This window comes from Bombina bombina, chromosome 4 (genome assembly GCF_027579735.1).
Source record: "Bombina bombina isolate aBomBom1 chromosome 4, aBomBom1.pri, whole genome shotgun sequence".
NCBI lineage: Eukaryota > Metazoa > Chordata > Amphibia > Anura > Bombinatoridae > Bombina > Bombina bombina.
Genome location: NC_069502.1, coordinates 1,153,435,003 through 1,153,460,201, shown reverse-complemented (window position 1 = coordinate 1,153,460,201; position 25,199 = coordinate 1,153,435,003). Strand labels below are relative to the sequence as shown.

General features: G+C 37.5%; 1 protein-coding gene across 2 annotated transcripts in view; it reads left to right on the top strand.

Moving 5' to 3' along the window:
* The first annotated feature begins 1,381 nt into the window (after window positions 1-1,381).
* Window positions 1,382-25,199, top strand: part of TP53BP2 (tumor protein p53 binding protein 2) — a 174,031-nt gene continuing 150,213 nt past the window's right edge. For both annotated transcript variants that reach the window (XM_053712593.1, XM_053712592.1), the window contains exon 1: window positions 1,382-2,173. In XM_053712593.1, the coding sequence (XP_053568568.1) occupies window positions 2,147-2,173 (27 nt within the window). In that variant the 5' untranslated portion in view covers window positions 1,382-2,146. The remainder of the gene's footprint in view (window positions 2,174-25,199) is intronic.

Sequence of the window (25,199 nt, the reverse complement as noted above, 5' to 3'; positions counted from 1 at the left end):
TTTTGTGTGGGTGTCTCAGTGTTTTTGTGTGTGTGTGTCAGTGTTTTTGTGTGTGTGTCAGTGTTTTTCTGTGTGTGTTATTGTGTGTGTGTCTGAGTGTATTTCCGAGTGTTTTTGTGTACATCTGAGTGTGTTTTTAAGTGTGTCTGAGTGTGTTATTAAGTGTTTCTGAGTGTTTGTATGTGTGTGTGCCTGTGTTTTTGTGTGTGTCTGCTCTCTGGGGAGGGGGGTGACACCATAACTTACCGCAGGTCTTTGTGGTTTTATACATATAATATGATTTTTTGTGTGCTCTAGATAATGTAGCCCATTTCTTTTCACTTCATACGCCACGTATGAAGTGAAAAGAAATGGGCTACATTCTCTAGAGCACACGAAAAATCATATTATATGTATAAAAACATGGCAGCCTCCACAGCAACACGTGTGTGGAGGCTGCCATGTTTCCAAGCATCTGAGCTTGCTCTGAAAAGTCCCAGCTTTTCCAGCACACTGGAAGCGCTGGGACTTACGTCACCAGAGCGCTCAAAAAACGCCAGCCATCTCACTTGCAAGTGTGAGAAAAACGCTCCAAGCGAGTTCCAGTTCGCTTGGAGCGCTGCCCGAACGCAGCCTAAGTGTTCTGTAGGTGGGGTTAAGTGAAATTCTGTAAAGAGGGACAAATGGCTGTCTCAGTGGGACAAAGCTCAGAATCAGGGACTGCCCCAATTAAATAGGGACAATTGGGAGATCTTTAGTACATTATCCTCTCTGCACCAGTGCTCATAAGCAATACTATGACTATGCACCACAAGATTGTGCAGCAGTCTCTGAACCTAAGCACAGGTGCCACGCCCACAACACCCCCTAAACCACACCCTCTCAAAAGTTTACTGAAATGACTGGGCAAAAGTGGGCAGCCTTATATACGAAGTCGTACTACAGATAACTTGTCCCTTATACATTACTACTTATCACCATTTTTACTGGACTAAACATAAATCCAGTATCTATTCTATATTAACTTAGTGATTATTTGTGCGATTGGCATAACCTGTATTATTTAAAAAGGAAAGCCTTGTTGTCACCATGGCAACATCTGTTATTCAGAACTAACATGGCAGCAGCCATTTTAGACTCGTCTTCAGGGTGAAATCTTCTAAAGTTTCTGTAGTTTCTGTGCTTTAACTCCTTGGCTGCCGGTGAGGAATACAAAGTGTCACGTAGCAACACTTTTATGCCCTTTACTCACATCAAATGGTAAAGAAATAACTACAACTTTTAGAGATTGCAGCTAGTTCCATACGTGTGAGGTTAGTCACCTGACCAATGGCCACTAGTTTTCACCAGTGACGTCATCAGTTGCTGTGAAGAAGGTGGTGACGGCTGGGCGGGACAGTATCTGCCTCTTCACCCTGTTCCAGCGCCTCCCTCGTCAACAAGACAAAGCGGCGATTCCCGGTGGAACTGGGATAGGAAACGTAGAGGGTTGGGTAACCCTGGGGATCCCGAGTAGTGATTTGTGAAGGAGTTGGCGAAGTACTGACAGTGAGAGCAACAGGTGGGGAGGGAGCCTGAGGGAGTGCGTGACAGAATATAATTGGGACTGGGAGACAGAATCGGGTCTGCGTGTGAATGAGAGACTGTAAGTGGGAGCAGTGGGACAGAGGGGCCGTGAGAGGAAATAACTAGAATCTGTGTGAGAAGAGGAGGGGACCCACGGAAGGAGACTGCGGGAGGAAGACAACCTGACCATGGGTAGAAGACACTAAGGTGATGTCCTACGTGAGACTGCCAGGGGCAATTAGTGACAGCGCACACGGGGGGCAGGATAGGGGGCTGTGACTCACTATTACAGCAGCCAGAGACCGTCATAGCACAGCCTAGGGAGTGTAAAGCAGGAGACTCGGTAATCTTGGGAAGGACGGAAGGTTGGTACAAGGAGAAGATACTCCAGAGGCCGGTGAGTGGGAGGTTACTAGGTAAACAAACAGGTTGGCAGTCAGCACATAGACAAGAGCCAGACCTGCAAGGAATCCACAAAGTTCCCAGCCCCCACCCACCACAGCAACACTTTGATCCTGGTCAGTTCGAGCAACTTGATTCCTCATCCCCCACCCACTATCACTTTTTATCCATTGGCCACTGGCTGCCATCCTCTGCGTAAATGCGGTACGGACCCAAAATGATGCCGGTGAGTACAACTTATTTTATGTGTGTGTATATGTATACAGTGTGTGTGTGTATATATATATATATATATATATATAATCCATTGTTTTACTGCTCCTAGAATAATTAATATTCGGTGTTTAGAATGTATTATGTATCAAATAAATGATTAGCTAAAACCAGCAGTTATTTTTTTTCTTAGTGTGCACCGTTGTAATGTATGTGTGTATATATATATATATATATATAAAATTATGGTGGAGATAAAAATCTGAGATTAAAATCCTACATGTCTCAAAAGTAAATCAATACATTTTTGCATAGGAAAAATTGTGCTAGCTTCCTATGCAAAAAAAATTGTACTGATATATATATATATATATATATATATATATATATATATATATATATATATATATATATATACACTTTTTTGTGTGCAATATTTAAAGGGAAACTATACCCAAAAATTTTCTTTCATGATTCAGATTGAGCATGACATTTTAAGCAACTTTCTATTTTATTCCTATTATCAAATTGTCTTCATTCTCTTGGTATCTTTATTTGAAATGCAAGAATGTAAGTTTAGATGCCGACCCAATTTTGGTGAACAACCTGGGTTGTCCTTGCTGATTGGTGGATAAATTCATCCACCAATGAAAAAGTGCTGTCTAGAGTACTGAAACCAAAAAAAAGCTTAGATGCCTTCTTTTTCAAATAATGATAGCAAGAGAACGAAGAAAAATTGATAATAGGAGTAAATTAAAAAGTTGCTTAAAATTGCATGCTCTATCTGAATTACAAAATAAAAAAATTGGGTACAGTGTCCCTTTAAGTGGAACATTATGGTTTGCCATTTTTTTGTCTCATAAGGTTCTCAGTGTGAAGCAGGGGGTAGGATCTGTAGTTGATAAAGTACTTCTTATCCTGTCATGCTGTAGGGAATTAGCAGCCTGTGCAGTGTCAGGTTTGCTTCTTTTCATTTGCTGCTGCACAGAAAGTAAACAGTGTCCTCTTGCAGGTATTGTTTAGGGACTTGTTACTTCAGATGTCCTGCAGTATGGGATCTAAATACTATTGTTAGACATTATAAACCTTTTAAATTGATTTTTCACACATTGTAATTAAACTTCAATATATAACTGTTTAGAAACATATTAGACCCCCTTTTTATGATTTCTCCTCACAAGCTACCTGCATCACATACATCACACCTTGTACACTCTGCTTGTGCGTATGTGATAATCTGCTTTCACTGCATCTACCTCTGTATAAGAAACAGATTATTGGACATACTGGGGATTTGAGGTGGAAGGAGGCTGAAATAAACAGTGTTTAAACTTCTTTAATAATGTAACAATTGTTATAGTGTGTAATTTATAATGATTTATCATGCACCATTGTTATTTATTAAACGTGAAACTATGGGTAAACATGGGGTATTAGTCGAATCCATGTTATGACTAACAGTGATGCTGTTTGGTGGTTTGTATATCACTATTCATCACACATCTCCCTATATTTGTACTCTCAAACACAATAAATACCCTTTTTATTCTCTTAGATTGAGGGACACTAATCAGGTTCTGATGGCTCATTTATTTCAAAGGGTATTGCTACAGGACACAAGCAAGTTCATAACACAGGAATGTTTATTTTATGTTGAACTTTTTCCCCATGGGGGCTTGAGTAAGTTATAGAACACTGAAACAGACTTTTGTATGTGAGTAAATATATCCTGGACGCTACACTATATAATCCAGTATATTTTAGCTCCAGTTTTGGAACATGAAACCCACAGATTTTTAGATTGAGCATATTTCTTTTTTTTAAAAATTACTTTTTTGAGGACAGAACAATTGACGTACACAACGTAATTTGATGCATCAAATGAAATACAATTTTTCGATTATTCAGAATACATACCAAGGTGGTTTCACCTCTTTAAAAGTAGTAATAATACAAATCCGACAACACATTATTTCATATAAATATTCCTGGTATTTGTTTTCCAATCTCTTGATGACATTTTGGAGCTTCAATGCAACTAAATCTCTTTCTCAAAAATACTTTAGTCCTCTTTTTTTTTTTTTGTTTTTTTATAAACTGTTTTAACTATATAACTAAAAACCTTTCAACATGTTATCAACCCAACAACAGGACACGTGCTCTCTTTTTGTGGAGCATATCATTTTAAACCAGTTTCCAATTAACTTCTGTTATCGAATTTGCTTCATTCTCTTGGCATCCTTTGTTGAAGGAGCAGCAATGAACCAGTGGGGGCCAGCTGAACACATCCGCTGAGCCAATCACAAGAGGCGTATATGTGCAGTGTAAATCAGAAACTATCTCCGGGTAGTGCATTCCTGAGCCCCTACCTAGGTATTCTCTTCAACAAAGGATGCTAACAGAACATAGCAAGTTAGATAATATAATTAAATTGGAAAGTTGTTTAAAATTGCAAGTTTAATTTTTACCTCGGTGTCCTATAACCTGTTCACTTGTCCCCCAGAGGAAAACATTTTTCCTGTTGCATCCTTTTTGTACTTTTAGAAAGAAAATACTCCGGTCCCCTAAATGATCAATTATTTTTAATTTTGGTTCTGTTTTAAAATTTTAGACAAAATATGTATTTTATAAAAAAATAAATGTATTATCTAGACCTATTTTGAATGCAATGATGTTATTGGTTGTTTTGCACCAATTTAAAAACTGGATAAACATATTTGTAAGGTGATATTCACTTAAAGGGACACTATACCCAAACATTTTCTTTCATGATTAAGGTAGAGAATATAATTTTAAACAACATTCCAATTTACTTATATTACCTAATTTGCTTTGTTCTTTAGATATACTTTAATGAAGAAATAGCAATGCACACAGTGAACCAATCACAGGAGGCATCTATGTGCAGCTACCAATCAGCAGCTACTAAGCATATCTAGATATGCTTTTCAGCAAAGAATATCAAGAGAATGAAGACAAATAGATAATAGAAGTAAATTAGAAAGATGTTTATAATTGTATGCTCTTTCTAAACCATGAAAGAAAACATTTGGGTTTCATGTCCCTTTAATGTAAATCAAGTAAATATACACAAATCGGAACGTGAATAAGCAGTTGCACTGTGAGTTCTTGGTTTTTGATGATGCAAGTTTTTTTACTTTTCAGTTGATATTGCCATAACACACAACATATTCTAGCATAGACTGTTGGATGTGTTTTATGTAAATACGCTGAAGTGTTTGTAGATACATTTATTGATATACATGACATTCGGGGAAGCCTGCCACTGACAGTTTATTTTCCAAGAATGCATAATCAGTTTAATGACTTTGTATCCTGATGTTCTATCCCTCGGCGTCCTTTTGTCAGATTGCATTTTTGAATAGTTTATTCATACTTGGCAGTTACCGGTGTGTAATATCATCTCACCCATATCTCTGTTTCCACAGGTGGTATGTGTTGCTAGCATTTTGTCAGATAAGCTATTGGCACAGTAATTTTTAAAGGGATGTTTAACCCCTTAATGACCACAATGTACCCTGTATGTCACTAGTCGTTAAGGGTTTTTTCAGGACATAATAGCACAAGTCTAGCAAGAACACGCTATTAATGCCCTCCCTCCAGAAGGCTTTGTGGAATAGAGCGGTCTCAACGCTGGTGGCAAGACCGCGCTATAAAACAATCAAGTCCCAAAAAAAGGCCAGCGACATACAGGGTACGTCGCTGGTCCTTAAGGGGTTAAAGTCTGTTTTATTGTTGTAATAAAAAAAAAAGCACTAAGCAGTTGCTTATACTTGGATGAATAATACATGTTGCAATTATTTCTATTTTTTTTTTAAAAAAAAATTAAGTTTTGAAAATTCTCTGCACTTATCACATTGGGGGCAGGGGCTACACTAAGAATTTCTAAGCAAGTAAGTTACTTGCTGTTTTTTTTACACAGTTTCTTTTTATAGTCACTTTGATTTAACACATTTTGTTTTTACCAAAGGAGCACTGTTTAAAGCAGAGCTTTCCAAACTTTTCATGTTGGTGACACACTTTTTAGACCTACATCATTTTGCGACACAGTAATTCAGTTGTACTAGCAAAACAGGAGGTTAAACTAACTTTTTTAAGAGATGCGGACACATACAATAATAATATAATAACAAAATGTATTTACAAGTAACAGTATCAATGTGCAAGAATAAAAAAAAAATGTTTAATATCACCAATAGCTACCTACTATTTTAATGGGTTGTATGAGGTCTGAATATTTAGTGTAATAATAGATAAAGACACTTGCATTTCATCATCAAGCATTTTTAAAGGGACACTGTACCCAAATTTTTTCTTTTGTGATTCAGATAGAGCATGACATTTTAAGCAACTTTCTAATTTACTCCTATGATCAAATTTTCTTCATTCTCTTGGTATCTTTATTTGAAATGCAAGAAAGCAAGTTTAGGTGCCGGCCCATTTTTGGTGATCAACCTGGGTTGTTCTTGCTGATTGGTGGATAAACTCATCCACCAATAAAAAAGTGCTGTCCAGAGTTCTGAATAAAACAAAAAGCGTAGATGTCTTCTTTTTAAAATAAAGATAGCAAGAGAATGAAGAAAAATTGGTAATAGGAATAAATTAGAAAGTGGCTTAAAATTGCATGCTCTATCTGAATCATGAAAGAAAACATTTGGGTTCAGTGTCCCTTTAAGCTTCCACTTCCTATCCATATATCAGGAGCAGCAATGTACTACTGGGAGCTAGCTGCAAAAAAAACAACACTGACTTCTGACTTCAGCTCAGCGTTTAAGTTGCCGCCCTCTGCGAATCCGACTGACTACTGCCTGTGCTGCAAACACACTGCTGTCCCATTTACTGACTATACATTCAGTCACAAGCCGATTGAGGAGACTACACGTGCAGTCAGGAGAGAATGTGCCGCCAATGGGAATAGTTTCAGTTCCCGCTGAGCTGCACCTGATCTATGACTCACTAGGTATCAATCACGTGTTAACCATGTGATATGCATAGCACGCTGGTGGAAAGTCGGAAACTTTTATAAAAATTTTAAATTAAAAAAACTTTGTGCTAAAGCAGAGACACACCTACACACTGCTGCCGACACACTAATGTGTCACAACACACAGTTTGGAAAGCACTGGTTTAAAGGGACACACAACCCAATTTTTTTATGATTCAGATAGAGCATGCAGTTTTAAGCAACGTTCTAATTTACTCCTATTATCAATTTTTCTTTGTTCTCTTGCTATCTTTATTTGAAAAAGCAGGAATGTAAGCATAGGAGCCGGCCCATTTTTGGTTCAGCACCTGGGTAGTGCATACTGATTGGTGGCTACATTTATCTACCAATCAGCAGGCGCTACCCAGGTACTGAACCAAAAATGGGCTGGCTCCTATGCTTACATTTCTGCTTTTTCAAATAAAGGAAAGTATAGTTAACACAAACTTTCTTTTGCTATTGAAGCCGGAACTCTTTCGAGCGCACAGGGCTGCATAAGTCCATATAAGAGTGCTCTACTCTGGCTGCGTATGGCCTAGAAAGGATCCAGCTGCACTGAGCCACATTTTAGGTGCAGCTGGTGGGCCCCATAGTTGTATTGGGGCCTCAGAGGCAGACAGTTTAAGTTTTTTTAATAATATATTAATATATTACATTGCTAATTAGCAGCAGATAAAGACAACATTTTACATTTGTTTCCCTTGCTCTCGGTCTAACCTCGCATTATAAGGTAGAAAAGGTGCATTGATCACAAGAACGTCTTGCATTCAGTTGTCAGAGCTTTGAAAGGCTAGTGGGCTGGGTTGAAAAAAAATCTCTAAGAGCCAGACATCAATCAATGTGTCAATGCTTTGCAGCACTGCTCCTACTAGACTGGTCTCTTCAAACTGAGCTTCACTCTGGCCGCACTTTGTTAAAGGGACATAATACCCATGTGCTAAATCACTTCAAAGTACTGCAATGTAACTGTATAAAGCTGATGAGAAAATATCTCATGAACATCTCTATGTAAAAAAAGAAGGTATTTTACATAAAAATTGTAAGTGCTCTGTGAACAGTTATACTTCAGCTGTTGTCCAGCTGCAAATGGGGGGGGGGAACCCCCCCAAAAAAACAATAGCCAATCAGCAGTGCCTGGGCAACGCTTTGCTTTACTGTGATCTCATGAAATTTTACTGAAATTTTGTAAAATTTTGTAGTAAACTTTTTTTAAAATGAGTAGGGAAACAAAACTGGACCTTGACATGCCAGATGCACGCTCTCTTACAAGTGCTGAGACTAGCATAATGATTGGCTGCTTAAAGTGATGGTAAATGGTAGGGTTTACAAATACTAAAAAAAAAAATGTGACTTTAATTCACAAGTTAAAAAAACAAAACTGTAAAATTCACCTTTTATTTTGCAGCTGCTTAACTGCTAACCTAAGAGCTGCCGGCCGCCAACAGCACCGCACAGTTTTTCCAAATGAGGTGACATTTCCACCTCTTAGCCAATATCTGTACTAGCATACCGCACAGTGCCATATGGCTATATAAGAGGTGGAAACGTCGCCTCATTGAAAATTGAGTTGTGCCTTAGACGGCCGGATGCTTTTAGGTTAGCAGTAAAGCTGCAACAAAATAAAGGCTAGGATGTACCATCACTTTAAAGTCCCTTTACAATGGGGTGTGGCTATTGAGGATATTTTGAGGTTAAATATCTTCCTTTTTTTTAATGTGATGTAAAAAAAATATTTATACAAGCTAGTGATATAATAGAACAACATAGTGTTCAACAAAGTGCATATAGAACTAAAATAAAAAGTGAACAACCATATATCACCAAACAATGGAATACTTAAAGTGACAGTCTACACCAAAATTGTTATTGTTAAAAAAAAAAAAAATGGATAACACCTTTACTACTCATTCCCCAGCTTTGTATAACCTACATTGATATATTAATAAACTTTATAACATTTAAACCTCTACATTTCTGCCTGTTTCTAAGCCACTACAGACAGCCTCTTATCACATGCTTTTTTATTTGCTTTTCACAACAGAAGACTGCTAGCTCTTGTCGGCCATATACAGTAGATAACATTGTGTTCACGCCCTAGGAGTTATTTAGATTTAGCACAACATGGCACTAAATGCAAGGCAATAGATAATAAAAAGTCATGTGATCAGGTGCTGTCAGAAGATGCTTAGAAACAAGGTAATCACAGAGGTAAAAAGTATATTAATATAACTGTTGCATTTGCAAAACTGGGGAATAGGTAATAAAGGGATTATCTTTTAAAACAATAACAATTCTATTGTAGACGGTCCCTTTAAATAAAGTGAAGACACAGGTCCATATGGCAAAATCTTCAATAAGCTATATTCTTTGTTCCAGGATTTCCTCACAGAAAAAAAGAGCAAGACTCACAGGGCAGTATGGTAAGTAATAAACTCACTGTTACAGAAATCCTCTTATTGTGCCAAAGTTAAATCTTTTCCCCTCTTTGTGTCCTACCCTCCAATTTCTCCAACACGCGTTTCACTGCTTGTAGTGCAGCTTTTTCAAGGCACAATAAGAGGATTTCTGTAACAGTGAGTTTAATTGGACCCGTCTGTACTTTACCCTGAGTGTTCTTTACTATTTTGATGTATTTTATTGCATTTTAAATAAATATTGTTTAATCAGTTCCTGTACCGTGCCAGAGGATTGTTTTTTCATTCTTGATTTTCTCAGAGCTGGAATGTAGCTCTGACGAATGTGAGTATTTCTGCAACCTTGTCTTTAGAACTATGACTTCCTATACTGCCCTACGAGTCTTGCTCTCATTTTCTTTGAGGAAATCATAGAACAAAGATTATAGCTTATTGAAGATTTTGCCATATGGACCTGTGTCTTCACTTTATTTAAAGGGACAGTCAGCACTAAAATTAGTGTTGTTTAAAAAGATAGATATACCTTTACTACCCATTCCCCAGCTTTGCACAACCAACATTATTATATTAAAGGACCACTCAATGCAGCAGAATTACATCATTAACCAGTACATAATAAAAAGACAATGCTATAGCACTTACTCTGAATTTCAAATAAGCAGTATTTTTTTTTTCAGACAATTTTTTTTCCTCCCATTTTCCTGCCCCCTGTATCATGTGACAGACATTAACCAATCACAAACTAGTATACATATACCCTAGGAGCTTGTGCACATGCTCAGTAGGATCTTGTTCCCCATAAAGTGTAAATATAAAAATTCTGCAAAATTTGATAATGGAAGTAAATTTGGAAAGTTTCTTAAAACTGTATGCTCTATCTGAATCATAAAAGTTTATTTTGACTTCAGTGTCCCTTTTAATATACTTTATAACATTTAAACCTCTAAATGTCTGCTTGTTTCTAAGCCACTACTATTTGCTTTTCATAACAGGAGACTGCTAGTTCATGTGGGCCATATAGATAACATTGTGCTTTCTCCTGTGGAGTTATTAAGAGTCAGCACAACACAGCACTAATTGGATAAAATGCAAGTCGATAGATCAGGGCTCGACAAACCCAGGAGCCAGGGAGTCACTGGCTCCTAGAATTTTATCCATGGCTCCTAACTTTTTGAGTTATTCTCCATATATCTATATGCAGTTACCCATGTCCGGCTCCTAAATATTGTTCCTGGCTCCTTATTTTTAAACAGATTTGTTGAGCACTGATAGATAATAAATAAAAAGTCATGTGATTAGGGGGCTGTCAGAAGATGCTACGATACAAGGTAATCACATAGGTAAAACGTATTACTTTAACTGTGTTGGTTATGCAAAACTGGGGAATGGGTAGTAAAGGGATTATCTAACTTTTAAAATATTAAAAGGTCTAGTGTAGACTGTCCCTTTAAGTTTTCCATTGTTTGGTGATGTATGGTTGTTGCTTTTTACACATATGCTGCATCACTTTCAAGTGAATAAACATTTAGGTATCATGTCCCTTTCATAGAAACTTACACAGTGCAGCCAGAGCACAGCTCTCTTTAAAGGGAACAGCCTGATGTGGAGCAGCACTTCAAAGTGTGCTAACAATTCCTGCATGTGTCCCGTTCTTTCTGCAGACATGCTACATTTTCTTCATTGGCTGGAGGCTTTAAACCAGGGTGCCAAAGCCTACTTTTATGGAGCCAGTGCGCTCTGGTGCCTGGGTTTGTTGAGCCCAACTATATATGTTTTTTAAAAGGATAGTAAAGCCCAAATTAACCCTTTAAGGACACAGCTTTCAGTTTACTCAATTGTTTTATGACAGAAAAATTCCGTCATATGTCCTTAAGAGGTTAAACTGTCATGATTCAAATAGGGCATGCAATTGTAAACAACTTTCTAATTTACTTTTATCCTCAAATTTACTTTGATTTCTTAGTATTCTTAGTTAAAAGCTAAAACTAGGTAGGCTCATATGCTAATTGAAGGCCCCCTCTTATCTGAAGGCATTTGACAGTTTTTCACAGCTAGAGGGTGATGGCTCATGTGTTTGAAGAGTCAGAACTAATTGCCTGAAATGCAAGTCTGTCAAAAGATCTGAGATAAGGAGGCAGTCTGCAGAAGCTTAGATACACAGTAATTCTAGAAGTAAAACATATATTTCTATAACTGTGTTGGTTATGCAAAACTGGGGCATGAGTAATAAAGGAGATTATATTCTATTTCTTGACATTCTTTACAATTTAAGAAACTAAAATATTTTAAAGTATTCATCTGCATATTATTCTGAGGTCAATATTTATTTTGAATACATTGTTATAGCTAATATTTATTTTGTGTTTTAATGTCCCTTTTAAATTGCTAATTTTAATCTAGATTTTGGTCTGATACATTATAGAAATAGTTTTGGATGGTTTAGAGCCGTTCTTCTCAATAAGCCTGGAGTACCACAATGTACCAGTGCAATTTTACTGTATGCCACCCTACCAGAAGATGCATCGTTGCGCTTGTCCCACATTCCCTAGATCGAGAGACTAAAAGTTAACTTGTTAGTGCTGTAACATTTTGCAGATTGGCTGAATCCGCTACAGACTATACTGTAATTGCATAAATCGGTGGACAAACTAATTTGCAGCTACAATAAAGGAAAACCAGACAAACATACGTGCCAGGGTTTTCAAATTAGTTGTTAGCTAAATGTGTTCAGAGTTTGGCAAATTATTTAGGTGACAGTTAAAAATACTTTAAAAACATTTTATTTTGTATTCTTTTCTTTTGCAAGTCAATAATATATTGAAAATATATCACTGGGCACCACAGTGTTTGTATATTTTCTATATTGCTGTTGTCTATGAACTATAACGTTGTGTAATTCACCAGTTTTTATTTTTTTAGTGGCACATTTTGAAATATTTCTCATAAATACTGTGCATTTCTTCATATGTTCCTTTTATTTGAGAGTATTACACGTAAAGCAGTTTTGGTAATAAAGGACCCTCAATAAAAGCAACACTGCATGCTATTCAGAATGAGGGGGTTACTTTGTTTTCTTTTTAATGGGTCATAAGGAAATATTAAAAGTACTTTTAAATAATTAAAGGGACAGTGCAAGCAAATTTTTTTTTTCTCCCTTATTAATGTGTTTGCAGTTATCCATTTTACCTACTAGAGTGTATTACATTTTTAACAAATAGCTCCTTCACTTTTATTTTCTCATTTAAAATAGCTGATTTTGCCTATTGCATCCCCACCCATACTGAACATTTCTAAACTTAAAGGAACAGTTCACCTAAAAAAATTCTCTCATTTAAGTTGTTCAAAATGATCCATTTTACCTGCTGGAGTGTATTAAATTGTTTACAAGTAGCTCCTTTACCCTTATTCTGGCCATTGAAAAAATCCCAACCTATACTGAAAGTTTTTATACTGGAGTCTCAGCTATTGAATAGCCTAAGTAAACACAGCCAGCAGAAGAAGTCACACTCCCAGTGGGGTGCAGGATAGTTAAGTGATACAATTATAATTTTTCATTGTTCTCTCTATGTATTGAGCTTTAGTTTTCCAGACAAATATAAGATAAGGAAGCAAGTGTGTGTACACAAAGTGATGATAACATAATGAGATCTGATATTACCTGAACCTCAACCCACTGTAATAGGCTGTGGTTTAAAAGCACAAAACCACCTACTTCATATTCACAAATAAACCTGAAAATGCAATTTCTCATGCATTTTATACTCTGCAGCTGGTATAACAAGTCATTGAAATACATTAATATAAAAACTATTTTACAGTGTACTGTCCCTTTAAAGGGATACTAAACCCATTTTTTTTTCTTTAATGTTTCAGATAGAGCTTGTTATTTTTAAGCAACTTTCTAATTTACTCCCATTATCAATTTTTATTCGTTCTCTCGCTATCTTTATTTGAAAACCAGGAATGTAAAGCTTAGGAGACAGCCCATTTTTGGTTCAGCACCTTGGTACTGCTTGTTGATTGGTGGCAAAATGTAGCCACCAATAAGCAAGCCCTATCCAGGGTGCTGTACCTACAATGGGCCTGTTCCTAAGCTTTACATTCTTGCTGGTGGATATTACAACTCATTTTGTGAGTTACAATATATAAAAAAAACTGCTCTGTATTAACAAGTAATTGGTAGAATACAGGTGCACACACAAACTGTATGCTCCTATCTGAGCCCCATAGCCATGAGCAAATAATAGAGAAAGGGGGGTCAAGATGTAACCAGACTTTCATCACAATTGACTGGATTAGTCATCTGGGAGGTTCTCTGTGTCTTCCAACTGGGGAAAGGTAGAGTAGGCCCACAGCCAAATACTCCACTGTAATGCGACATAATCACATTCTGTGCATAAGCAGCTCCCAGTATTGTTCAGTAGCTGTCAACAGCACATCATTTAAGCCGGGGAAGAAGGGATTTAAAGGAACAATAAAGTCATAAGTTCAACTTTTCATGATTTAGAGCAGTTTTAAGAGACTTTTCAGTTCTACTTCCATTATTAAAGGGACACTGAACCCAATTTTTTTTCTTTCATGATTCAGATAGAACATGCAATTTTAAGCAACTTTCTAATTTACTTCTATTATCAATTTTTCTTCGTTCTCTTGATATCTTTATTTGAAAAAGAAGGCATCTATGCTAAGGAGCCAGCAAATTGTTGGTTCAGGCTCATGGACAGCACTTTTTATTGGTGCTGTCCAATCAGCAAGGACAACCCAGGTTGTTCACCAAAATTGGGCCGGCATCTAAACTTACATTCTTGCTTTTCAAATAAACATACCAAGAGAATGAAGAACATTTGATAATAGGAGTAAATTAGAAAGTTGCTTAAAATGACATGCTCTATCTGAATCACGAAAGAAACATTTTTGGGTTCAGTGTCCCTTTAATTTGTGTGCAGTCTTTTTCTATGCACATTTTCTAGGGTAGCTGCTCCTACTGAGCATGTGCAAGAGTTCACACTGTATACATATGAGTCTGGGATTGGCTGATGGCTGTCGCATAATACCTGGGCCAGCAAATGGAAAGAAATTTTTAAATGTCAGAGAAAAAAAAATCTGTTTTTAAATTTTAGAGTAAGTGATTTTGTGTATTATGCAGTTTTACTGTATTTAATTGTCCTTTTAAAGGAACAGGAAACACAATTTCTCTTTCATGATTCAGAGCATGCAGTTTAACAACATTCCTATTCTCTTCCATTATCTAAATGTGCACATTTTTATTTTTATGTGGCAATAGCAGGTGCGGAACTAACATTGGTGCAGCAGGGCCCAAGTGATGAAGGGGGCCCATAGCAGCCAGTCTATACATAGACTTGTGCAGAATGTGTATAATCCTAATGCTTGGTGCCTTTTATTAATGCAGGTTGCAAGTCCATCAGTCCTCAAAATCATTATACAAAACGGCATGTATATTATTACAAATTTTTACTACTGTTACCTTTTGGGGGGCCCAAAATAATGTTTGCACCAGGGCCCTCTTGAATAGGTCTGCTACTGGGCACTAGCACCTACTGAGCATGTGCAAGATTTACAGAATACATATATGCATTTTGTGATTTATCATATAGCTATCACATGATGCAGTGGGAGGAAAAATAGAACTAACTTAAAAGGGACAGTCTAGTCCAAATTTAAACTTTCATGATTCAGATAGGGCATGCAATTTTAAACAACTTTCCAAATTACTTTTATCATCAAATTTTGTTTTGTACTCTTGGTATTCTTTGTTGAAAGATAAACATAGGTAGGCTCATAAACTGATTTCTGAGCCCTTGAAGGTCGCCTCTTATCTCTGAATTTTTACAGCTAGTTCATGTGTGTCCCGTGGAGTTGTGCAGGGCACATCACGTATTGGCTACAATGCAAGTCAATAGATAATAGCCCTGAGATAAGGGGGCTGTCGGCAGAGGCTTAGATACAAGGTAATCACAGAGGTAAAAAGTATATTAATTTAAACATGTTGGCTGTGCAAAACAGGGGAATAGGTAATAAAGAGATTATCCATCTTTTTTTAACAATAACATTTATGGACTAGACTGTCCCTTTAATACACTCTGTGCCTCTGTGATTACCTTGTAGCTAAGTCTCTGCAGACAGCCCTCTTACAGACTTGCATTTTAGCTACACGTGTGGGCACAATGTTATCTATATGGGCCACAAAAAAAAAAAAAAAGTATGTGATAAGAGGCTGTCTGTAGTGGCTTAGAAACAGGCAGAAAGTTAGAGGATTACTAATATAACAATGTTGGTTGTGCAAAGCTGGGGAATGGGTAGTAAAGGAGTTATCTATCTTTTTGAACAATATTAATTTTGGAGTAGACGGCAGAATGTTGGAGACTAGAAAAGTGTGTTCTTTATTAGCACTCTTGTACAGAGGTCTTTTTAATTAAACAGAGGCTGATTTTTTTTTACAAATGTCCATATGTTTAGAGCTAAAATTTTAGGTACAGCCAAGCACCAATATTCCTCTTTTATAAAACAAAAACTAAACTGATGTTTTATTGTAAAAAATAGAATGCTTTATTTTGTTAGATCATTCTATGTTTAAGCAATCTCTCTTTCTTTCCTAAGGCATGGAGAGTCCACAACGTCATTCCAATTACTAGTGGTATATTGAGTTCCTGACCAGCAGGAGGAGGCAAAGAGCACCCCAGCAAAGCTGTTAAGTGTAACTTCCCTTACCCATAATCCCCAGTCATTCTCTTTGCCTCTGTCAATGGAGGATGTTCAAAGTTGGTGTCTGAAGATATTGAATCCTTTTATGGGTACTTTTCCCTGCAAGCAAGGATTTGGGGCTATGCTATGTCAATCTCTTTAGTAATGGTGGCTTTTAGCAATTAGAAGGTGGCAAGGTAGTCTTTGCTTAACTTCTAACATCAGAGCTGGAGGGTAAAAAAATATATAATAAATAAATATATATATTTTCTCTGGAAAATAGCATGAAACAGGACTAATAGATTCAGGGACCTAGTGGGACCTGTGACCTTCTAAAGGGCATCACCCTGGTAACCAAACAGCAAGCAGAAAACAAAAAAGAAAAAAAGGCATCACTACTTGCAGTAAACTAACACATCAGTTAGTGCTCACCTTTTAAAGAGGTTCAACACATTTTTCCTATCTATTCATGGTTTCCCGGGAAGAGGAAACTTTTTGACCCATTTCAGTCCTCAAGTGTCAACAAATTGCTCAAGGTTCTATACTTAAAAAGGGAGATGGTCTGTTCTATTCTCCTTTTGGTTTAAGAGGGTCCGGTCAGTTCATAGCCATTATCAACCTAAAGGACATTTATTCTCAAAGAACATTTCCAATTCCTTTGGTTTGCCTTTCAGGAGAAACACTTCGAAGTTGTGGCCCTTCTTTCGGTCTTGTCACTGCCCCTCAAATCTTTATAAAGGTTCTAGGGGCTCTTCTGGCAATGGTCATATCTCAGGGCATTGTGGTGGCTTCGTACCTGGATGATATCTTGGTTCAGGAACCATTTTTCATTTAGTAAGATTTTTTTTTTTTTTTTGGATTCTCTGTTGTCCACTCTTCGTAACACGAGTGGAAGGTGAATCTGGAGAAGAGTTTCCTGGTTCCAGGGTATGCTTTTTGGGAACGATCATAGATTGTCTGTCTATGAAGATGTCCTCTACAGTTATCTTGTTCAGACATTTGATCGTAGTCCTTTTGGATCTCTAAGAGGATAGTCCTAGTCTCAAAATTGAGAGACTCTCTATCTTAGTGAATTCTAAGGATCATCTGTCTCAGGAAACTTGTTACCTAAGACCATCTTGGGTGATTGTGTCCACGGATGCCAGCCTGTCAGGCTGGGTTGCATATTGGTGTTCTTTAAAGACTTGGGGTCTTTGGACCAGAGAGGACTCTGGTCCAGGGAGTAACTCAGATTTCCTTGGCTATGAAGGAGGGGACTCGCATTCGGCAGTGTGCGGAAGCTCACGATTGTCTCCTATCTGCCATCCACATTCCAGGAGTGGACAACTGGGAGGCGGATTTTCTGAGCAGAAAGACTTTTTATCCTGGGGAGTGGGCTCTCCATCCGGAAGTGTTCTCTCTGATAACCCTCAGGTTGGGGGTTCCATAGTTGGATCTGATGGCGTCTCGTCAGAACACCAAGGTTCCAAAGTACGGTTTAAGGTCAAGAGGTACTCAGGCCGCTCTGATAGATGCTGTAGCGGTTCCTTTGATCTCCTCCCTGGCATACCCTTTTCCTCTGTCTTCTCTCCTTCCACGAGTCGTTGTTTGTATCAAACAGGAGAGAGCATCGGTAATTCTAATAGATCCTACATGGCCTCGCAGGATCTAGTTTGCGGATCTGGTAAGAATGTCATCTCTTCTTCCTCCTTGGAGGTTACCTCTGAGGAAGGACCTTCTAATTCAGGGTCCGTTCCTCCAGCCAAACCGGGATTCTCTAAAGCTGACTGCTTGGAGTTTGAACGCCTAGTTCCGCCTAGACGTGGGTTTTCTGAAGCGGTAATTGATATTATGCTTCAGGCTCGCAAACCTGTTACCTGCAATATGTACCATTAAGGTATGGCATAAATATCTTTCTTGGTGCAAATCTAAGGGTTTCTCCTGGAGACGGGTGAGGATTCCCAGTTTTTCATCTTTTCTTCAGGATGGCCTGGAGAAAGGTTTGTCAGTCAGTACTCTGAAGGGTCAGATTTCTGCACTGTCTATTCTTTTGCACAAACGTCTGGCAGATTTGCCAGATGTTCAGGCCATGGTCAGAATCAGGCCTGTGTTTAAACCTGTTGCTCCTCCTTGGAGCCTTTAATCTTGTTCTTAAAGTGTTGCAACAGGCTCAGTTTGAGCTGATGCATGTTGTTGCTATAAAATTATTTTGGAAGGTTTTGTTTCTTCTTGCAATTTCTTCCGCTCGCAGAGTTTCTGAGCTTTCGGCTCTGCAGTGTGATTTTCCCCGTACCTTTTTTTTCTCAGACAAGGTGGTGGTCCTTTGTACTTATTTGGGTTTTCTCCCTGAGGTGGTGTCGGATTGAAACATTTATCAGGAAATTGTTCCTTTTTGTCCTAATCCTTCTTATAGGGAACGTCTGTTGCATAACTTCAATGCTCTGCAGGCTCTAAAGTTTTACCTACAAGCTACTAAAGATTTTCGGCAAACTTCTGCCCTCTTTGGGGGTTTCCCTCGAAAGCGTAAGGGTCAGAAGGCCTCTTCTACTACCTTTTCCCTCTGGTTAAGAAGTATGATTCGTTTTGCTTATGAGACAGCTGGATAGCAGCCTCCTGAGAGAATTACTGCTCATTCCTCTAGGGCTATCTCCTCATCTTGGGTTTTTAAAAATGAAGCTTCTGTGGAACAGATTTGCAAGGTGGCAACATGGTCCTCTTTGCATACTTTTTCCACATTCTACAAGTTTTGATACTTTTTGCCTCGGCTGATTCCTCTCTTGTGAGAGAGGTTCTTCAAGCGGTGGTGCCTTCTGTTTAGGTCCTCCTGCCTTGTTCTCCCTCACTATTTATTCCGTGCCCTCTAGCTTTTGGGTATTGGTTCCCACTAGTAATTGGAATGACGTCATAGAATTTCCATGCCATAGGAAAGAAAGCAAAATTTATGCTTACCTGATACATTTCTTTCGGGGCATGGAGAGTCCACGACCCGCCCTCCTTTTTTTTTTTTTTTTGAGTAAACATCAGGCACCTCTATACCCTTGTGTTTCTTCTTTTTCCATTTTTCTTCGGCTGAATGACTGGGGATTATGGGTAAGGGAAGTTACACTTAACAGCTTTGCTGGGGTGCTCTTTGCCTCCTCCTGCTGGCCATGAGTTGAATATCCCACTAGTAATTGGAATGACGTTGTGGCCTCTCCATGCCCAGAAAGAAATTTTATCAGATAAGCATACATTTTTGTTTTTTCACACTTGAATGCCTTTTAAGTGACATAACTTGAATTCCTCAAATGTTTAATTATGCTTAGTAATATACTTTTGTTCTCTCTTAGCACTCACACGAAACCCAAACATTTTCTTTTCTGATTTATATGGAGCATGTGATTTTAAGCACTCAATTTTGCTTCATTCTCTTGGTATGCTTTTTCTGATGGTGCAGCAATGCACTACTGGAAAGTACTTTGAAAACATTTGTAAACAAATGACAAGAGGCATATAGGTGCAGCCAACAATCATTAGCTAGCTCCCAGGTCCTGGGCCTACCTAGGTATCATTTTCAACAAAGGATATGAAGAGAACATAGCAGGTTAGATAATAGAAGTAAATTGAAAAGTTGTTTAAAACTGAATGCTATATCTGAATAATGAAAGAAACCTTTTTAAGAAATGTACAAGCCAATGGATTTGACCATGAGCAAACCACACTAAAATTACTGGCTGTCATGTTGGATAATGTTAGGAAGCAACATCACCAAACTGATAATATAATCACTTTTACTCGATCTCTGTGATTTGGTAGCACAACAGGTTCATTTAGTATGCGTCTTGAGCCCCAAGGCAGATCATGCTGTGATCTGAGATGACATCCCAGAAAATGCAGCATGTCTGCAGAAAGAATGGGACACATGTAGGAATTTTTAGCTCTTTTGCTTTGAAGAGCTGCTCCGTATCAGGCTGTTAGCTTTAAACAGTGCTGTGTTCTGGCTGCACTGTGTAAGTTTTCCATACAAAGTCCAACCAGAGCAAAGCACTGTTTAAAGAGAACAGTCTAATATGGAACATGACTGGTTCTCATGGATTTTTTAAAACACACTGTGACTTGAATATGACATTCTTGTAGCAATGCACATTTTTATTACAACATATTTACCTTATAATTATATGTTAGACCAAGAGCAAAGGAAACAAATTGATTTGAGACATTTTAAAATCGTAAATTGTTTTTTTTTTCTCTGCAGCTAATTTGCAATGAGATTTTCAGCTGCTGTAATATATTATGCAACATTAAAAATGTCTTTATTCTCCAGTTAATCAACACATTGTAATTGAAATGGTGCTTAAAGGGACATAATACTCATATGCTAAATCACTTGAAACTGATGCAGTATAACTGTAAAAAGCTGACAGGAAAATATCACCTGAGCATCTCTATGTAAAAAAGGAAGATATTTTACCTCACAATCTCCTCAGCTCAGCAGAGTAAGTTCTGTGTAAAAAGTTATACTTCACCTGCTCCCAGCTGCAGGTAAAGATAAAAAAAAATGAAGAAATGAACAGCAGCCAATCAGCATCAGCAGTGCTGAGGTCATGACCTCTTACTGTGATCTCATGAGATTTGACTTAACTCTCATGAGATTTCATAGTAAGCTTCCTTTACCGGATTGGTGAAATAATATGAGAGTTCACGAGGCTCATCCTTTCAGCTGTCCCAGGACAGACACACTAAAATGCTGCTTAGAAATCCTTTACAATGGGAGGTGGCTACTGAGGAACTTTTTGAGGTAAAATATCTTTCTTTTTTACATAGAGATGTTCAGGAGATATTTTCTAGTCAGCTTTTTACAGCTATGCTGCATCACTTTCAAGTGTTTAAACATTTGGGTATTATGGCCCTTTAAGTGTAAAATTAATTTAATTCCAAATTTACCTGCAGAAAATTTCTCACTAAAAATAAATCCAATCGCAGAAAGTGAAAAAAAGTTCTGGCTCTGGACTTGAGTTGTAACCTCTCAACCCCCAGAATTGCTGAATTTGGTTTTTGGATTAGGAAATTGAGAGATTAACGGCGAAAATAGCAATTTTGTGTTTTCTGGGAGTAAAAATGTGAAGGTTCTGGAGAATTAATGGTGCAAACATTTTGGGGTTGTGATCAATGGAAACCTTTTCATCTCTTCCTTAGTTTACGATGTAGTGCTTAATTATTCATATATACAATGCATATGATAAATCAAAATAGTTTTATGCCTTTTTAATGATGGGGTTTAAAAATAAATTAAAAGCCTTTGGTGTGAATAAAACCAGCAAAATTTATGTTGTTGGAATAGATATGTGGTTTTTGTTTTTACATGCAAATCCGTTTGGGGAAAGAACGGATTCCTATAACCCACTATGTTGCCAATTGTAATACTTTGTAGGGGATTCACATGAGATCACTACAGTGTTTTTTTTTTTTTTTTTTTTTTTTTTTTTGTGTGTTGTACAAGAACAAATACATTTTACAGGACTTTGAGGTAGATTTATCAAAGGCTTTCCCCACCCTTCAACCCCCTAAGACTGCAGGTTCTCACAAGAGAACCTGCAGACCGTATTTAACGAGCAACGGTCATCAGTCTGCTGCTTCCCTAACCTTTCGCCACCTCTTAGGTGGGAATTTCAATCTCCCTGGTCTTGTCCGACCGGGGGGAATGACCACTCCTGCCCACGCGTGATTGGCTGTGCGCGGGCAGGGGGCGGGATTGCACGCAAGCGCAAAATAGCACTCAGAGACGAGCTGCGGCGGACAGGGGCGCGTATGTGTGCCCCTGTCTGCCGCAGCTTGATAAATCAACCCCTTTGTGTCCTTTGCTGCAAACACTGTTTCTGCAGGATGATAACACACCCATTCACCCTGCTAAATATATTTGAATGGCTTCACAAACACTAGGAATAATTAAAACGCCTCAAATAGACTTCATAAAGGGACAGTAAACTCATAATTATACTTTCATGATTTAGACTGAGCGTACAATTTTTTAAACAACTTTCCAATCTACTTCTGTTATTTGCTTTGCTTCCTTCTCTTGTTATCCTTTGCTGAAAGATTTATCTAGGTAAGCTCTGGAGCAGCAAAGGACCTATTATCTAGCTGCTGATTGGTGGCTGATTGTCATTGGCTCACCCATGTGTGCAGTTAGAAACCAGTAGTGCATTGCTGCTCCTTCGACAAATGATACCAAGAGAATGAAACAAATTTGATAAAAGAAGTAAACTGGAAAGTTGATTAAAATTGATTTACCTAAATCATGAAAGAGAATTTTTGTGTATCATGTCCCTTTTTTCACCAGGTCTAAACGTTTATTAAACCTTTTACAGGAAGATGTGGAACAAGGGTAAAATATATTTCCACCTCCTTCGTCACTTAAAGAACCAGTGGCTTTTCTTCTTGTAGAAATGTGCAGTGTTCTACTACCCAAAGTTTAGAACTTGAATGGCTGCATTTCAAGATGAATAAAAGCTGTTTCATTCGAAAAGTGTCTAATATTGAATATGGTACCACATTTGTAGCTAGATTTTAAAGAAACTGAAAATTACAATAGCGCTAAAGAGTACTCGAAAGTACTAGAAAGCTTAGGTTAAACTTCAAATAAGGCAATATGGTTCAGGGAGCGCAACATTTCATGGAACAAAACAATGTTAATATTTAGGAAAAATGCAGGAAAAATTGACCTGAATACTAGTGTCACTGTTATACCATTTAATAAAACTACAAACTTGATGGGATTAGAGCATTATAAAACAATAGTAAAAACATAGTAGGTTAATGAGGATGTCTCCTCTAAAAATGTATATCCGGATAAATTGTCTTATTTGAAGTTTAACCCTAAGCTTTCTAGTACTCTTTTTAGTGCTATTGTAATTTTCACTTTGTTCACCACTTCCCTATGTTCTGGTTGTGGGAACAATCCTACAAATAGCTCTTTTAGGATTAGAGTGTAGCCCAGCCCCTTTCAGTGGGTGTCCCAGACTACCTCACCGACAATGCTAAACTGGGAGCTTCTAAGCAAGTTTTTAAAATGTTTTATACTGGATTTTTAGATTAGTATATATTCTTATAGTCGTGTCTATTACATGGTTATATGAAAATTACTTTATACTGTCCCTTTAAGTTTAAAATCTAAGAGGATTGCATCAGTTTATCTATACAAGTCTCTGTCACACATCATTGACAGAAATTGTAAATGCTTATTTACTCAGTACAATCTGTTCCATTACTTCATCTCTTATGTGTTTATGTGTGTTTGATATGAGTTCTCGGAAGTTATTGGTAGAACATGCTCTTTCAGTTTAAACGACAGGAATATGGTGATTTTGTAAACGGCTTAGAATAGAAGTTTTATCACACCTCAAAATGAGATCATGTAATCGTTACCTAGTCATTCTAATGTAGGTGGCAATTTGGTTTAGCTTGTCTAGAATATCTGATTGTATTTTAGTCTTGATGGCAGATTAATCATAGTTAATATAGTTGTATTTGTGTTGTGTGTTTTTTTTCTTTTTTTCTTCATGGCACATTAGTCTAAAATAAATTTCTTATTGATCTATCTGTCATTAAGTGGCTATGTCTTCTGTGAAGGTCTTGTTTATTCTTTTGTATTGTTTAAATATCAATAAAAAATTATTTCAAATAAAATAAATTTCTTTTGAACCCAAAATAGCATTCTGCCCTTATTGTTATTTGTTACTGTGATAATAATGGTCAAACTTAGGCATTCTGTTTACCACAAGAAATTGTCCAAACTTAGTTATACTCTGTAGAATACGCATCACTTGTCGACATCATTACACCTAAAAAATGTTTCCAGTATAAGTAATGCACCTCTTAACTAATTCTTCCTCCAAACCACTCTTCCCATATTACTAACAGTGATAAACTAAATATATAACTTATTATTTGCATTATTTTATTGATGATAAAAGTAAATTGGAAAGTTGTTTAAAATTGCATTCTCTTTCTGATTCATGAAAGTTTAGTTTGGACTAGACTGTCCCTTTTAATCAGATAGCTGTTAATGGTAATATTTGCTCTAGTATATGGATAACCCTCCCACCCATTCCGACTGGTCACCACCATCTTAGGTACTGGCAGTCAGTCTGCCAGTTTGTTAGGGATGCACCGAAATTTTGGCCGCAGAAAGTTTCGGCCGAAAATGGCATTTTTGGTTATTTCGGTTTTCGTTTTTTTTGCCTGTTAGTTTCGGTAAAATTATTGTGTAGCATATTTCAAATTCGATGCTAGCCTAGAGCTGCTGTTTAAGTTTATTACTTCACTTACTGTTCTGCATATAATGAGTTTTCTAGGACTATACTTTCATTGGATAATTGGTAAAAAAAAACCTGTTAAATATGATTCTGTTACATAGAACTAAATGAAGAATAATACAGTATATTGATATTTCTCCAACATAGGTGTGTCCGGTCCACGGCGTCATCCTTACTTGTGGGATATTCTCTTCCCCAACAGGAAATGGCAAAGAGCCCAGCAAAGCTGGTCACATGATCCCTCCTAGGCTCCGCCTACCCCAGTCATTCGACCGACGTTAAGGAGGAATATTTGCATAGGAGAAACCATATGGTACCGTGGTGACTGTAGTTAAAGAAAATAAATTATCAGACCTGATTAAAAAACCAGGGCGGGCCGTGGACCGGACACACCGTTGGAGAAAGTAATTTATCAGGTAAACATAAATTCTGTTTTCTCCAACATAGGTGTGTCCGGTCCACGGCGTCATCCTTACTTGTGGGAACCAATACCAAAGCTTTAGGACACGGATGAAGGGAGGGAGCAAATCAGGTCACCTAAATGGAAGGCACCACGGCTTGCAAAACCTTTCTCCCAAAAATAGCCTCAGAAGAAGCAAAAGTATCAAACTACCCCAGTCATTCTCTTTGCCGTTGTACAGGCAA